Source organism: Lasioglossum baleicum, chromosome 18 (genome assembly GCF_051020765.1).
Source record: "Lasioglossum baleicum chromosome 18, iyLasBale1, whole genome shotgun sequence".
Classification (NCBI taxonomy): Eukaryota; Metazoa; Arthropoda; class Insecta; order Hymenoptera; family Halictidae; genus Lasioglossum; species Lasioglossum baleicum.
The window spans coordinates 3,607,992-3,623,717 of NC_134946.1; the positions used below are offsets into that span (position 1 = coordinate 3,607,992).

Below are 15,726 nucleotides of genomic sequence, written 5' to 3' on the forward strand. Positions count from 1 at the left end.
TTCATTTGATGTTAGTATTATAGAAATTGTATGGGGAATAATCCAATACAATTGATAACGCGTAATCCCATTGCCCCTATATGTAATTATTTGTTTCCGCTATCTCTAAGACGATAGAAACGAACACTATTATCAGAAGGCGATACTAATCTTAAGTCAAAATATATTATTGAATGTCTCATTTGTTTTCGTTTAATGGATGAATTTAGACTATCGCAAATGCATATCCTTGTTATTATAAACTTTGTAATGGAATAATTTCATTCCTACAGTTCCATTTGTACGATTCCACTTCATCACACTCGCTTGTTAAATAATTATTAATATACATTACGTTTCTCTGAGTATCCAGCAAAAGATAGAAATTTGAAAGCCGCGAAAGATTTTCAAATATTAATCGATTAATATCGAGATAACCGTAGACGTGGTCGACGACATTATCGATAATCGATTGCAATCAACATTCGACAGTTCTTTGATATAAACAAGCGATGTGGATGTGGTAACCACTAAAGGAACTTAAAAAACAAGCTTTTTTTTAATGTTTTAAATAAAATTATATAAGTGTTTTACGAGATATGACAATAGCTCATTATTTATTATCAAAGGTGATACTTAGTTCGTATACGTGTGCATAAGCTTGTGTACTATCGTTCGGAACTTAATCAAAGTTAACCTATTTATCAGTGTATCGAGAAGAAAAAATAAATCCAGCCAGAGTAATTCCAGTGGGAAAGAAAATACACGATTACGAAAATGGCATCAAACAGGGAAAGACGTTCAAATGCCGGGAATAAAATGGCAAAATTGTTGAACGAAGAGGAGGAGGATGATTTTTACAAAACCACTTACGGTGGTTTCGACGAAATCGAACAGGATCATGATTACATGTTAGTATTTCACTATTTTCTATTACTGGGCAATTTATTCAGTCATCGTTTATTATTATTCGTTATTATTAGTTATATGTTAACTACGGATGTTTATGTATTTGTGAAGAAATCGGTTGGGTGAAATATAACCTAGTAAAAGATTTTAAAAATTCAAGAATGTTCTAAATAATGTTGCTTTTAATATAACAATTGATGAAATCAATGTTTCTGTTATTCCTGCTTCCCACAATCAATGAAAAACATTTTTAGTTTGCATAAAGATCCGCAGTCTAGTTATATGATATTATTTAATCCCGTAGAAAATAAGTTTCCGACTCTCTCGTTGATTACGAAAACATCCATTCACATTTCCTATTTGAGTACTTGTATGCATTGGAAAACTACATCAACAAACAACAATTTTCTATGCATCGTTTTGCTGGACAAAATTAGTATCACTATCAGAGGATATTAATACACAGGCCAGTCTTATCAGATCGTCTCATATTAGTTCATGACTAATCTACGAGCGTACTAACATTCTAATGTTGCTCTTAATGTAACAAAGTCGTTAAGGAATGAAATCAGTTTGTCTGTTATTCCTGCTTCCCACAATCAATGCAAAACATTTTTATTTTGCATAAAGATCCACAGTCTAGTTATATGATATTATTTAGCTTAACAATGTCTAATGATTTGCAATTACAGGGAAGAAGACGAGGGGGAGGACGAAGTAGACTCTGATTTCAGTATAGACGAAAACGACGAGCCAATTTCTGACACAGAGCAGGAAGATCCTAAAAAGAAACGTAGACTAGTAACGAAAGCTTACAAGGAACCTAAGGTTCAAACCCAGCTGCTGCCGAAAGAGAAGAAAGTTAGACAACCGAAACAGCATAAACATTTTATAGAAAGTACAGGTCAATATTTTCAAAGAAAATCAACTATCATTGTATTTCATAACTGTAAGGAAGAAAAGGACTGTGAATGTTTGCAGAGAGAAAATCTATACGTCGTTCCACTGCTGCGAAGTCCGCTGCAACGCAGAGACGTTTGCGCGAAAGGAATGAAGATCAGAAGAGGAAAACCAGAGTTATAAGGCATGATACGTGGAAACCGACTCAGGAAGAATTGTTGGAGGAAGCGCTACAGACTGAACAAATCAATGTGAAATCATTGGGTAAACTTTTAATAACAATTATCGTGTTCTCTCCATAACTATGATTAAGATCTCTACCATAACTGTTAGAATGTTATTCGTACCACTGGAAGGATAACATGCTGATATTTTTTTCTTGTTTACGATCTCTGTTTACATTATAGAAAAATATCAAAAATTAGAGAATGAAAAAAAAAATACTAGAACAGTAAGGAAATCACACACTGGACCTATAATTAGATATCAGTCGCTGTCGATGCCGGTCATGGTACTTTCCGAGGTAAACGTCGACAAAGAGGATAATAAAATTAATGTCGAAGGAGACGACGAAAAGAACGTAAATGCGAATTCTGAGACTAGAAGTTCAGAAGGAGTAGAGAACAGGTAAAATGTGGATAATACGGCCAATGTGTCTAAGGCGGGTATTCTATAGAATGCCCGATCTTTCGGGCAATGTGTATAATGGGCAGGTAATTTACAAATTGCCCGGACATTTTATTTGATATCCACGTTGGGCAGCGTGTTAAATCCATACTCGCCATTCTTTTATGTTTATCTTTTATAGCGGTATACTTGTCGATTAGGGCCCTCCTCTCAGATTTTAATGGGACATAAAACCCAGACCTAATCCAGACCTAACGGTCGCTCCCCCCCCCCCCCCCCGACCCACTCACAACTCACTCTCGCATTCTATACATTGCCCGTAACATGGATATCGTCGGGCTCGTATGAAAATTGCCTAAATCCAAAAAAGTAAATTTTACAAGAGGCGAAAGAAACGATTTAAAGCGAAACTACAGTAGAACCTCGATTATCCAGGCCTCTGATGTTTGAATTCTTTATCGTCTGAATACTTTCCAAAGAATTAGTTTGCGTTAAACCAACCCATACGCTACACGATTTACTGTACATTTCAATAAGGATTAAGTTCAGCACTGAAACTATGTAATTGCTGTATTATCCGAACAATCATGTTCCACTAATTAACACGGATAATCGAAGTTCTACTGTATTTTGCTTTACACCGAGATTGTTTTCAAACTACGTTTATATTTAGACACTAATGAAAGCAGTTAACAAAAAAAAATTACCCTCAAACCGTAGAAATTGAAGTACGTAACAAGACGAAGCTCAAAACCCAATTTTCATAAAAAATGGATTTATATAGGCAGTTATCGTATGAGGCCGACGGTATGCTTATGAAATGCGAGACAGTATTCTATAGATCAAATCGATTTCAGCAATGTTGTTGTGAAATTAGAGGACGATGCGAAAGACACTAGCAAAATCGAATCTGTCACGAAACATCGTTATGAAGGATCGAAAAGGTTTTACGAACGAACATTCATTACTTTTGAAAATGAAAAATTATTTTCGAATGCCTTTAAGAAATCTACTGTTCGGATACCACCGTCGAAAGCATTATGTGCGATTACAAGGTAGAGTATCAATTTTAATTACATTGGAATAGAGATATGTAATTCGATCGAGTAAACATAATTGAAAAAATTTATGCAGGCTGCCTGCAAAGTATCTGGACCCTATGACTCAACTGCCGTATAAGAACGTTCAAACATTTCGATTATTACGTGAAGCGTACTATCAACAATTGGAGGCCCGGACAGATATTAATGATACAACACAAAGTCCAGAGCTGTTACGTTGGCTCGAATGGCGGCAGAAAAATCAGGGAGCTGCTCAGAGGAGTATGATACGTCTCGAAACAGCATCAACTCCTATGCATTCGTAGTGACTTTTAAAAGTGAACAGTATTATTTTTTAAAAAAGTCCTTTCATTGATACCTCTACCATAACGTTTTTCAACTTTTCGTGTTTAATTGAGTTTATCGATATGTTTGATGAAAAAAGAATCTTATTAATGTAGGCTTATTTTAATTGGAATGTAGAAGACTACTCGGTAGTTCTTTTTTAGCATTTTATAAAAAATTGAATAAAACTTGGTAGGAGTATGATGAAAATCCTCGAGAATAAGTTAGTTACATAAGTGACAACTTTGTAAATAATTGTATATTTTATTCGCGTTCTATTATAGCATTTTTCTTTTTTTTGTAAAAAGTTACAATACAACATTTATTTGTACATAAAATCGAATCTTATTATTGTTACCGTCCGACGCTAATAAATGCAATGTATTGGGTACGATAAAATAGTCCAAATAACTCGATCCGATAAGAAAGAGAAATTGATTTATTATTGAATACTTTATTGTTTCTTACGCTAAAAAATAACTGATATAGACAATAAATAAGTCTCCCGTAAGAAATAAACTATATTCGATTTCTTTAAACAAGTAAAACAAAAACGTGCCACTTGGAAAACACCATTGTACTACCTACTAAAAAATTCGTTTAGATCATTAGTACATAGATGTGTGTAAAGCAAAAGTTATTTTATTAATAAAATTATAAAGTACAAAGCATTGAGTAATGAAACGGCCGCGGGTTGACGCGGTCTCGGCGTGCATCCCGTTTTATTTGATTTATATTCGGTTCAACGAAGAGAATAAACTAATCTTACAATGATGCGTAATTTATCGTCTAAATTCCATTTCGTACAAATTTATTCCTGCTTGGCGCAACGAAAGTTCAGGTCTCAAGGATTGTGTCTCGTAATCTAAGGATATACAAAATATGCTGAGGGAAACTAAAAGGATATTATTTATCCAGATGGAAATGTATCATCTTTATCTTGATATTATTTTATCGTACACACGATAAAAAAAGTACAATTTATCTTGGACTACCACATTTGCTTCCGAAAGAATTTACATTTTCCAAACTGACCCCTACAACGAGAGAACACACAAGAAACGCAGCTCCATTTGTTTCGCCAAAAAACATTGCTCTTTAATATGTTATTACTGTTTACCTTTTAATTGACCGTTTCAAAGTAAACTATTATATTTTCCTTCAACATGTTCCCTACCAGCATTCATATCAGCAACTGTGGCTACAATATTGCATTTAATGCAATGTGTATGTCTCTGTAAAATCTAAAAATATACTATCACAGAAAAATTATAAATTCCCCAAACGTCATCATTTGAAATAACGACACGTATCAAATTAATCTCATTTTCTTTACGTAAATATACGAAAAATCGTGTGACGCTGATAGCGAACGTGTTAAACAGAGTACCATTTTCCGAACGCTACTTCCACCAATGGATCACGTAGGAAAAGCTAACAGAAACAACAAGCATAATTACTAATTATACAATTAGAATTATAGATAACACTTCATGGTGTTAAAGTAGCATTCATCGAATAGCTTACGTATATGTATGTCCGAGACTTATTGTTGCCGTGTTCCCTCCGGAGTCCGCCCAGAAAGATTTAATTTATTTTTTTTTGCCGTCCGACTGAAGTTTCCTCAAACATCTCAATATTTCAACATCTTACTCACTCTCTATTTATTTATCAAGATACAACGAGGATTCGTAACGATAACAGATTACATTGCGGCTACACACATCGAAGCAATACTTATTTAGAGACACTAGAAAAGTATCTACGGCAATCGTAATTTTTTCTCGCGAATTGTCCACGCGTACTTTCATATCACTTCACGTACAGGTGTTTTAGTATCTATGTTATCGCGCTACGACCTTTCTATTTCGTCTCCTGTGGTCTCATGTTTTTCTATTAGTTTTGTTATCATTTTTTCGAAGAAGAGAAACAAAAGGTACCTTTCCCGAAAGCGATTCTGGCGGGCATTGCTTCTCGTCGCACTTCGAAGTCGTCGCCAACAGATACGAATTTCAAAGCAGAGAGTGAGCAACAATAAAGTGTGTATCCCGGTTCGGAAAATTCATCGATTTCTTTTCGTCCAGCTTGTACATTCAACCGTAAGCATTTATTTTTTTGTTCCTATATCGTTCGTTTGGTTTCGACTATTCCTGTGCATTGTTTTTAAATACCTAAACCGTAAATTCGTGTGCTATACTACAGGCTGAAACTTATGGCCAAATGTGATGCATGGTGTACGTGTCGCAAGGATAAGAAGATTAAGTTACGCCTTCGAACGACTCATCAATGATTTCAATGACGATTTTGGATAATACTTATCAGCATAGTGAAATATGAACATTGACATCCAATTCAGAAGTGACTACTGACAAGTTGACCTGCATCGAGGAGTATCTTCGTTAGCCATAGCAGGCCTGTACAACCTAGATTAATGTTTTCTCATCCCCTCGACTGGTAAAAACATTGTTCGAGTATTTGGCCATGAATTTCAGGTGCAGCTCAATAGGTATAACGTTCGAAATCGTCGCGTGTTCGAACGATTGCTTACTACGCTTTGAGTAAAATTGCACATGTACTACAAAAAAAGCAGTAATACTATACTGATTTTGTTGTAACGTATCAGAGATAAAGATAGAAAGTCGGGTTGGGAAGGAGAGGGAGAGAAAGAGACAGAGGAGGATGAAAAAGTTTGTTCTGGGAAAGGGAGAGAATTCAGAAGATCGGATGAACTGTTTCGGAGATAGGATAAGTGCGTGCGTATTTTCTTCCTTGTGGAAATTCATTCCCACTGATGTCCTCAAGGTTGCATGATCGTAATTCGCTCGACTGTGCACACGTGTCGCTAGGTATCCTGTTTTCTCTTCGTCATGATTTTTCTAGCTGTCGAGATGTACCGTGTATAAATTCTCCCAAACAATCTGGAGGTGGGGAATCGTCAGGTGTGCTTCCATCCGGTTCGCTTATGCGAAATAAAAAAGAAGTGCACGTCGCTTATAAAGTAACGAACAGGTTCGCTTTGTTTCGTGAAAGGATAAGACGTGTAGGTTTCGTCGAAGCTGACCGACCAAGAACGAAAAATGCCAGGAAAGAATAAGTTTTTTTAAGTACGGCTCGCAGCGGTCCACTAGTCTAATTAGAAATCCGCTTCCATGCGACAAAGTTAAAAGAGTCTTAGAAAGAGCAGGTGTAACCTGCCCGAAACCCGCCGCGGATTATTTGGGAGACTTTAGTCGTTGTGTATACTTATAATGGTAAATGGTCTTGACACTTGTACTGTATGCACCTGTTACGTTTACCGTCGACCACTTTTCTTTTCTCCTTTGCCTCTTTGTATGTCCTTCTGCAAAAACAAAATGGACGCAGCCCCGGTTATTATGCGCACTACGCCACGCGATTGGTGGTGTTTTTTTTTTAATTATCGGACCATAACGATCCTGTACGCTCGCAGATAGGACGCACTGTAGTGAAACTGCTTGCGAGACAAAGGAAATTTATTTTCCAGCTACAGACGTAATTTTAACGACTCTGTTATATCCAAGAATTTCTTTTAAAAAATTATTCCTTTCGTAATCGATTCGTCTTCGAATTTAGTATACAATTGACAAAAAATGGTTAAAACTGGTCGATAAAATTCATTGCTGCCATAGGAGTCACCGGATGACTGATACCGCATTCTTCGTTCTTGAGGTCATCAAGAATCAGACCAAAAGAAGACGTATCTAATCAGCTTTGTGCAACATTCAAGAGAATCGAATTGAATAAGTTAATTCTACGAAGCGTTATTGCGTGAACGTTTAAATTTTTTAGATTTAAGGCAAGCAGAGATAAAGAATTACTATTTTTCATCGATCGTATACTTCTTTTGGCTATTAAGAATGTTCAGCATCGTGGAAATAACGTGAACACGCGTGAAGTAAATTGATATGTAAGAACTGTATAGCGTCTGAATGATCGAAACAAACATTTATTCAGTCGAAAGTTGTACACCACTACCGCTAATTTAAACAGATCCATAGTAAACCCTTAGCATCCGAGTTACACGTAAAAAAGGAATGCCAGCTATTACTATACATAAGTTTCTTATGCTTGAATTAAAATAAATTCGTGTATGCGCGCGCGTGTGTGTATGTGTGTGTGTTCAAGTTTACAAGTTTTAAAGCTATCAGTTCATAAATATTTCTTAAAAATTAGCATTTTCACAAAACACGTCCGTGTATTACACATTTACACATCTGAGATATATATCTATGTAGGCTATATATATATACATATATATATGCATATATATGTATATATATGTACGCGCTAAAACATTCAAAAGATAGTATCGATGAAAATAAATGACACAAACAACAGACGGAGGACTCTAAGACATTGTATAATTGGTAAGAAGCATACCATTCATCGACTCACTCTTCTTGCATTGATAAGTATAGTCTTTAATTGAAAAGAATTAAATTCTCGCTTTACAATAGAAAAATATCGACTCAAAAAGAAAAGCATATATTTTTTCTCCCGAACGTAAAAATCAAATTATTAATAATATCTATTGCCGTTCGTGAAAATAGTTTTATTTTTTTTTAAATGTGATGTTATTCAGTCTATTTTGTTCTAATTAATAATTCTGTACGACATATATGTACATATATGTATATATAGAGAGAGAGAGATAGAGAAGAGAGCATTATACACTTGCTGCATGTGCTCTCAAAACATATAAACAACAACAGTCAGTAACAAATATTGGAAGAAAAAATACATAATAAAAGTATCTGTAGTAGTATTTAATTTTGATGTATGTCAAAATTAACTCAATTTACAAATCAACTTAATATTTATAATTAACTAATCATTGTTATTTCTTATATTAAAACTATGCTATCGTACAAAGAATTATCCCAGAAACTTTCATTTATCTGTTCACGTTTTGCTGGACCATAGACTAAATTTTCTCTTAGTAACTTAGGTATTATTCGAGTGTACTCCCGTGATATTTATACTGTATTTGCATGTACACACATTTTAAGCAGCAAGGTGAGTCACTGGCAGCACTGTTTACGCATTCCCTCCGAAGTCATCGTCGGCTTCACGTCGATGGGCTCTACGTTCTGTGGCCGGATTGTATCACCTTCGGGAGGGTCACGTATCTGTTTCTGCGATACGATTCTGTAGATTTCTGCAATGATTAAGCTCTATGTAACACCCTGTACTTCCAATGATAGATTTCTTTCTTCTAACTACTATCAGACATATTACTAATAATTATGAACAATATTGTATTCAATTATTTTGCTATCGAATGATTTCACGATCCATCGATTACTTTCCAGAACAAAGTATTAAATTAAGGGGAGGTAATGGTTTCTTCAAAAATATAATCGATTTGGCACGGAAATATTATTTTCGAAGAGAACGCAAAACTTATAAATAGACATCGGATCTTTATGCAAAATAAAAATTTTCTACTTGATTTGCAATCAACTGGAGTGAAATAAAAATTTATTTTCTTTCTTAGTACATTTAATAGGTCGAAAATAATATAACAGTACTTTTTAATTCTTCTAATGTTCTCACTGTTTCGAATTATATTTACTCATTTTAGTCATAAATGCATAAAATCCGCTGTCTACTTATAAATAATTTTACAGAAGAGAAATGTCAAAATCAAACAAAACAGGTGATGTTACCTGTTAGGATGTTTTGGAACGCTGTTTCAACGTTTGTCGAGTCAAGGGCGGAGGTTTCGATGAAAGAAAGGCCATTTCTTTCAGCGAATCCTTTGGCTTCGTCGGTGGGGACTGCTCGTAAATGTCGCAGATCAGATTTGTTCCCCACCAACATAATTACTATGTTCTGATCTGCGTGGTCACGTAATTCTCGTAACCATCTTTCGACATTTTCGTATGTCAGATGCTTTGCTATGTCGTATACGAGCAAAGCTCCGACTGCACCACGGTAATACCTAATAATTATAAGAAAGACACGATTATAAACTGTTCGATCTGTAGTTTGTAAGTTCAGCGAGTTGTATGCTATTGTTGTATTCATAGTGTAATAAATTCTCAAACTGATAGACCATCATTTTTCACAGAAGATTACAGTAAAGTGGCTTCTCATTTCTTTTTCATTGGATAACTTCAACTTACGCAGATGTGATCGCACGGTATCGTTCTTGTCCAGCTGTGTCCCAAATTTGAGCTTTGATAGTTTTTCCATCTACCTGTATACTACGCGTCGCGAATTCAACTCCTATTGTAGACTTCGATTCTAAGTTAAATTCGTTTCTTGTAAATCTCGACAAGAGGTTACTTTTTCCTACTCCGGAGTCACCGATAAGAACAACTGAAACAACACAACAAACTTATTATCGTGCGATCCTAAAATTGTTAACCCTTCATCTGCAACCTTATTTTTATTGATGCCCGTCCACATATTCGGTTGTTTATGTCTGCAACTAATTTTTTTTACTGTTCTAGGTTTTAAAAAAAATTCTCATTGAAGTCCCAATTTGAATACATAATCGTTCGAAAATTTTTAAATAAATATTGGAAAGAAATTTCCAGATTTTGAATTTCCTAACTACTGTGCAAGTATATAAACATTCGCGTAACATTTTTTTATCCAAATATGGAAAAATTCATTACACAAATATCCCATTGTTTCAATTATATTACGATACAGTTATAATTATAATACAGTTAATATTATATATTATAATTATAATACAGTTTATCTTCTGAATAATCTCACTTGAAGAAAATTTTTGGAATTGTAGAAACAAAAAAACAATTTGGCATTAACATTCGTATAGTAATGCATCATTTTTACAATAGCATTGTACTGCCATTGTCACATTATACAAAAGCATCTTCCGCGATGATGACGATGATAAAATCAATATTTAAAAATGATATACTCGAGAAATATGCTATAAAATTCGAAATCAAGTGGGGATTTATCAAAAATTTTATTAGGTTCGAAATTACAAGTTACAGGCGATCGTGTGTGTGATAAATGCGTGAAGTTTGCGATTTAAATATCGATATGAAAAATATTTGTGGGTGGGCGTGGAAAGAGTCCCACGATGAAGCAAGTAGGTGACAAAACGTGTGATTCGAATACAATCAACGATCGTCGACGAACTTATTGAGAAATCAAAGGAGAATACTACTTTGTTCGTATATACAATGCCCGGCGATAACTCATAAATAAGTGCAAGTATCGTTGACTCATACGTGACTAACTGTATAACGCCTTTACCTCGAAAAATCCGACATAATATTTCGTGTCCTAAAGACGATTCGAGGTGTCTGATGTCATCGTTTAAACTCGATGCCCTATACACCAGACCGCTCTGTCAACCGTCCGAACAGTTGAAATTCGAACTTGACGTTAATTCGTACCCGTGTTATTGAACGATGACAATTGTTGATTTTAAACCAACACATACACGCATGAACTCGGTATACATATGTACGCGGGTTATACCAATACGTGTACGGTACGCAATATGTATATGAACAACAGAGGAGACACGTATACACGTACGTGTGTACAGAGAATATGGAAATTCATTTGTGTATGTGAGAACCGCGCGCGCGCGCGAGTATGTGTAAATGTATACACATACAGACAACTAATATGTGTATGTGTAATAGAAAATATTCACCGAAAATTTCGCGAATGAGAGACGATCGAGGCGAGAATTTCACTGAGATGTTTTACCTTTGAATAAATAGTCGTATTCATCCTCCCGAGTGCCCATTTCGTTTGAAGTTATAAACCCCTTTGAACAGACTGACGGACGGTGCCTAGATCTATCAGGGGTACACTGCTACGGTTCTATAGTTATTTACAAAAATGCAGGAGCCTCGTGTCGGACTCCGTACGTTGTTACTTTCCGCGAAACTAACGGCTGACACCGTCCTAAACGTACACAGCGAGAAGACGAAACGAAACAGGCACGACCACACGATGATATAATTATTTTCGTTCTTTCAATTTAGCTGTACAATATGGCCTCCTTTCTACGCCCCTCCAAACTGATGAATTACACATGCGCAATGCGCGTCTATCCTACGCACGCGCAGATCGAACACGACCAACGCTCACTCTATATTCAACGGCGAATCACAGATCATTTATATCAGAGATGAATTTTCCACGTTTTCGGTAATTAATTTCCAGTACGCATACGCCTGTAAATGGATCCTAGTGAAACAACTTTGTATCTCAAACGCGCATGCCATGTCCGTAGATGGATCCCTCGTGAATATGACTCTAAACAAATACGCATGCGCACAGAAGTGTGTACACTATAAACGTATAGCTTCGAAACTATATGTATACTTGTTCGAAACTACGTGGAAACTACAGGGTGTCAGAAAAATGTTGTACTTCCTTGAAAGGGGTGATTCTTGAAGTATTAGCTGGTATTAGCACCGGTATTAGCTTTTCCCGTTACGAAAACGTTCTCGATAAACACAGACCGATCAGAGCACTCTTACAGCGAACAAATTCCAGCTCGGCGCTCTGATTGGTCCGTGTTTGTTGTTAATAACTCCTGAACAAAGCCGCGGAGAACATTCCCGCAAAGTTATTGTACAGTTATTGTACTTCAAATTTCATCAGGAGACCGCGGATCTCTATGCAGACTAAAAAATGCTCGCATTGACTGCAGAACACAGGAGCTAAATAAATATTTTGCTGAAACTAATACATTGATGTCCTTAAATATTTCTAACATCTCCACTTTAAATTGTTTAAATATATTAGTCATCAGGAATCATCCCTTTTGAAGAAAGTTCAATATTTTTGGGATACCTTGTATATATATATATATATATATATATATATATATATATATATATATATCGTTTATCGGGTTTATCAAATCTAATCGCAATCGCAATCGCCATCCACTTTTCCATCTGTTTCCATCACAGAAACGCGTACTATATGGTCGTATATACATGCAGCCCGATATTATTTTTCGGTTTGTTGCAGGTCTGTTCACAAGTGTAACGCACGCTGATTATGTATTTATATTTTTCTATACAAGATCGTAATTTAACAATATAACTGAATGATTTCCAAATTAAGATCGAGTATTGAGTGGAAGAAAACGTGATAAAGGTTAGTTATCATTTTTTGAATACCCATTTTGTTTTATTAAGAAATTGAGGAATACTCGCAAATATTTACAATTCTCCGGCAACGATCAACTTATCGTAAATTATGATGAAATCACGTAACTAGATAATGTCAGAATTATTTTTCGATGTCCTATGTCATCGACCGGTACGATTTCTTCGGAATTCATAAAGTGACAGACGTTTCATTACGTTGTAACGCGCACGTGTTGCCGTTTTTTTGCTTCAGATGGATCATGAAATCGTCGGTAGGCAAGAATGTCAATGATTGCGGAAGCTAAAATTTAATCTCAAGTCGGTGTAAAAACAAGATAACAATCAACCATGAATAAGTTAATAATTAGTGTTCCACCAGATTTGGATCTGGAGGACCCAAGGTTTAGAATTACACCTTATCAACAAATTCTGGCATCATGCACTGGTGCTATCATCACATCTGTTTTCGGTAAGTGAATTATTCTAATCACAGGAAAATTATAATTTTAGGAATAGGAATAGTATAATTTTGATTTTATAAAGAACCAATCGTCATATGATGAAATATGTGTTTTGAACTTATCAATTAAAACTTGTGAAATAATGCTAGAAGTTTTCTTATGTATATATAGTATGAGCAATTATAGCAATTAGTTTCTATTTTTACCATTGACAGCAGTATAAAATCATATTTTGCGCAGAGTTTTGCGTTTGTCTGTATAATTTAAAATACTAAAAAATTCTAATGAGTTGCGTATTAATGTAATGATACTTTGTTTTCAAGTTACTCCTTTGGATGTGGTCAAAATTCGTCTTCAAGCACAACAGAAAGCTATGCTTTCGAATAAATGCTTCCTTTATTGCAATGGTTTGATGGACCACTTGTGTCCTTGTCCAAATGGTAGAGGTCCATCATGGGCCAGCGGAAATGGAAAGTTCAATGGCACTATAGTAAGTGAAATTAATCATAATCTTATGATAACAATGTACATTAACGTATAAATATTCACAGGATGCCTTTATGAAAATTGGTAAAAACGAAGGAATTCTTTCTTTATGGAGTGGTCTAAGTCCTACTCTTGTTTTAGCTGTACCTGCAACTATAGTATACTTCGTTTCATACGAGCAACTAAGATTATATTTTAAGGTATACAGAAGAATTTTGCTTAGCTTTGCCCCGTGAACTTTCATTCATCTTCTAATATCGTACATCCTTTCCAGGATCAATATAATAAGAAATTTATGAATACAAAAATTAGCGTTAAGTCCATGGAGCAGCCATTCTGGGTTCCTATGTTAGCTGGTGCCATAGCACGCATTTGGGCTGCTACTTTGGTTAGCCCATTAGAATTAATTAGGACGAAAATGCAATCGCAAAGATTAAGTTATGCAGGTACTTTGATGTACAATGTTTTTCACAACAGCTTTAAGATGCTCTTTTACGATCCCCCCCCCCCCCCCCCCTCAAGTTGTTCAATCTATAAATTTCTATGCCTTATTTCCAGAAATATTGCAAGCATTGAAAACTGTCGTCAGGCAAAATGGTATATTTGGGTTATGGATGGGATTGGGCAGCACTCTTCTGCGCGACGTACCTTTTAGTGCAATCTATTGGTTAAATTACGAGACTATAAAAAAGACATTTCGTGGGGCACAACAAACTTTTACTTTTAATCTTGCGGCGGGTGCTGTAGCAGGATCTGTAAGTATACACCTTACGATTTGATTCTCAGTGATTTAACTTTGATATTAAAGTACGTTTACGTTACAGGTAGCAGCGCTTTTAACGATACCGTTCGATGTAGTAAAAACACATCGACAAATAGAAATGGGTGAGAAGGAGATTTATTCAGGTGGTAGTCTCCGAACTAATTTGTTAAAGTTCTATCTGACTGTTTAGATAATTATTGTGTAGGAATTTCGGACGAAATTCAAATTAACTGTATTATCACTTATAGATAAACCCGGACGCAGTCGAGGAACCTGGCACGTAATAAAGAAAATCTACAAACAAAACGGCGTGAAAGGCTTGTATACAGGATTGATTCCAAGAATAATCAAAGTGGCACCAGCCTGCGCTATCATGATCGCGACATTCGAACACGGCAAGCGATTCTTTCAAACGTACAACGCTAACGCGCTACTCAAATGCGAAAATGACTTACAGTACCTAAAACACAAAAAGAAAAGCGACGAATGATATGTATATTTTGTTATGTACCATAAAACGAATTCAAACATAACGAATAAATTTTATTAATATTGCTGCGAGCACTTTTCAAATTTAAGCCAACTCCATACGGCGATTCCGCTCGTTACGCCGTGATGCATTCTCATAGACGACATAGACGAATACTTTATAGTTTTCAAGTGTGCACATACGTGCATAACCGAAGTTAAATCCCCAGTAAGTAATTATATATAAATCGAACGAGCGTTTGTGTTTGCAAATTCTAAGAAAATGAATGGGACAAGGATGTAGTTGGAGCAGATAAGAATTGTTCGTAAATAATAATTCCGAATTAAATAGACAAAATGTTGCCGGAAATACGCGACGGGTGCTAAATCGATCAGTAATTGATCAGTAATCTAACAGATAAACGGCGTTCGGCTGAATTTGGTTGGATTCAGGAGAATTCGGCCCGTTGGAAATGGCGAATAGGTCATTGCACTCTTATATAGACCATCATATGGTCTAATTGTAAGATTGCATTTTGCACCAGTGGAATATTGCACGGGTTTCACGCGCATGTGCATCAATTTTTAGCGTCGGTAACGAAAAAGTTCTGCGAGCACTT

The 15,726-nt window shown here is 35.6% G+C and overlaps 3 protein-coding genes across 6 annotated transcripts; 2 read left to right on the forward strand and 1 right to left on the reverse strand.

Annotated features, from left to right (window-relative positions):
- Positions 1–47: 47 nt before the first annotated feature.
- On the forward strand, positions 48–6,706 carry Yl-1 (Vacuolar protein sorting-associated protein YL-1). 2 transcript variants are annotated; one of them, XM_076443124.1, is made up of 7 exons: positions 48–608; positions 688–890; positions 1,581–1,786; positions 1,870–2,052; positions 2,196–2,415; positions 3,273–3,470; positions 3,550–6,706. In XM_076443124.1, exons 2-7 carry the CDS (start codon positions 757–759, stop codon positions 3,779–3,781), a joined length of 1,173 nt encoding a protein of 390 aa, XP_076299239.1. In that variant the 5' UTR covers positions 48–608; positions 688–756; the 3' UTR covers positions 3,782–6,706. The 2 variants fall into 2 exon arrangements, with proteins under 2 accessions (XP_076299239.1, XP_076299238.1); XM_076443123.1 differs by having other exon boundaries at positions 50–608; positions 1,581–1,792.
- On the reverse strand, positions 5,434–11,853 carry Rab11 (RAS oncogene family member Rab11). The gene is made up of 5 exons (XM_076443129.1): positions 11,526–11,853; positions 9,947–10,142; positions 9,488–9,762; positions 8,820–8,976; positions 5,434–7,140 (listed from the first exon to the last, which is right to left on the reverse strand). Exons 1-4 carry the CDS (start codon positions 11,563–11,565, stop codon positions 8,840–8,842), a joined length of 648 nt encoding a protein of 215 aa, XP_076299244.1. The 5' UTR covers positions 11,566–11,853; the 3' UTR covers positions 5,434–7,140; positions 8,820–8,839.
- An 854-nt stretch (positions 11,854–12,707) lies between these two features.
- LOC143218041 (mitochondrial glutathione transporter SLC25A40) lies at positions 12,708–15,193 on the forward strand. 3 transcript variants are annotated; one of them, XM_076442956.1, is made up of 8 exons: positions 12,708–12,935; positions 13,182–13,397; positions 13,713–13,879; positions 13,941–14,075; positions 14,150–14,321; positions 14,434–14,630; positions 14,700–14,784; positions 14,887–15,193. In XM_076442956.1, the coding sequence occupies exons 2-8, from the start codon at positions 13,277–13,279 to the stop codon at positions 15,126–15,128; spliced, it is 1,119 nt and encodes a 372-aa protein (XP_076299071.1). In that variant the 5' UTR covers positions 12,708–12,935; positions 13,182–13,276; the 3' UTR covers positions 15,129–15,193. The 3 variants fall into 3 exon arrangements, with proteins under 3 accessions (XP_076299071.1, XP_076299073.1, XP_076299072.1); XM_076442958.1 differs by having other exon boundaries at positions 14,700–14,760; XM_076442957.1 differs by having other exon boundaries at positions 12,709–12,935; positions 14,700–14,781.
- The last annotated feature ends 533 nt before the right edge of the window (positions 15,194–15,726 follow it).

Excerpts from the sequence above, each read along its gene's own strand:
- Yl-1 (XM_076443123.1), top strand. The coding sequence starts at position 757 with ATGGCATCAAACAGGGAAAGACGTTCAAATGCCGGGAATAAAATGGCA. Across the intron at positions 2,053-2,195 it reads AATCAATGTGAAATCATTGG|AAAAATATCAAAAATTAGAG; the intron begins GTAAACTTTTAA and ends TTTACATTATAG. Across the intron at positions 3,471-3,549 it reads GCATTATGTGCGATTACAAG|GCTGCCTGCAAAGTATCTGG; the intron begins GTAGAGTATCAA and ends AAATTTATGCAG.
- Rab11 (XM_076443129.1), bottom strand. The coding sequence starts at position 11,565 with ATGGGCACTCGGGAGGATGAATACGACTATTTATTCAAAG. Across the intron at positions 9,763-9,946 it reads TACCGTGCGATCACATCTGC|GTATTACCGTGGTGCAGTCG; the intron begins GTAAGTTGAAGT and ends TATAATTATTAG. Across the intron at positions 8,977-9,487 it reads GTTCCAAAACATCCTAACAG|AAATCTACAGAATCGTATCG; the intron begins GTAACATCACCT and ends TAATCATTGCAG.
- LOC143218041 (XM_076442956.1), top strand. The coding sequence starts at position 13,277 with ATGAATAAGTTAATAATTAGTGTTCCACCAGATTTGGATCTGGAGGAC. Across the intron at positions 13,880-13,940 it reads GAAAGTTCAATGGCACTATA|GATGCCTTTATGAAAATTGG; the intron begins GTAAGTGAAATT and ends AAATATTCACAG. Across the intron at positions 14,076-14,149 it reads AACTAAGATTATATTTTAAG|GATCAATATAATAAGAAATT; the intron begins GTATACAGAAGA and ends CATCCTTTCCAG.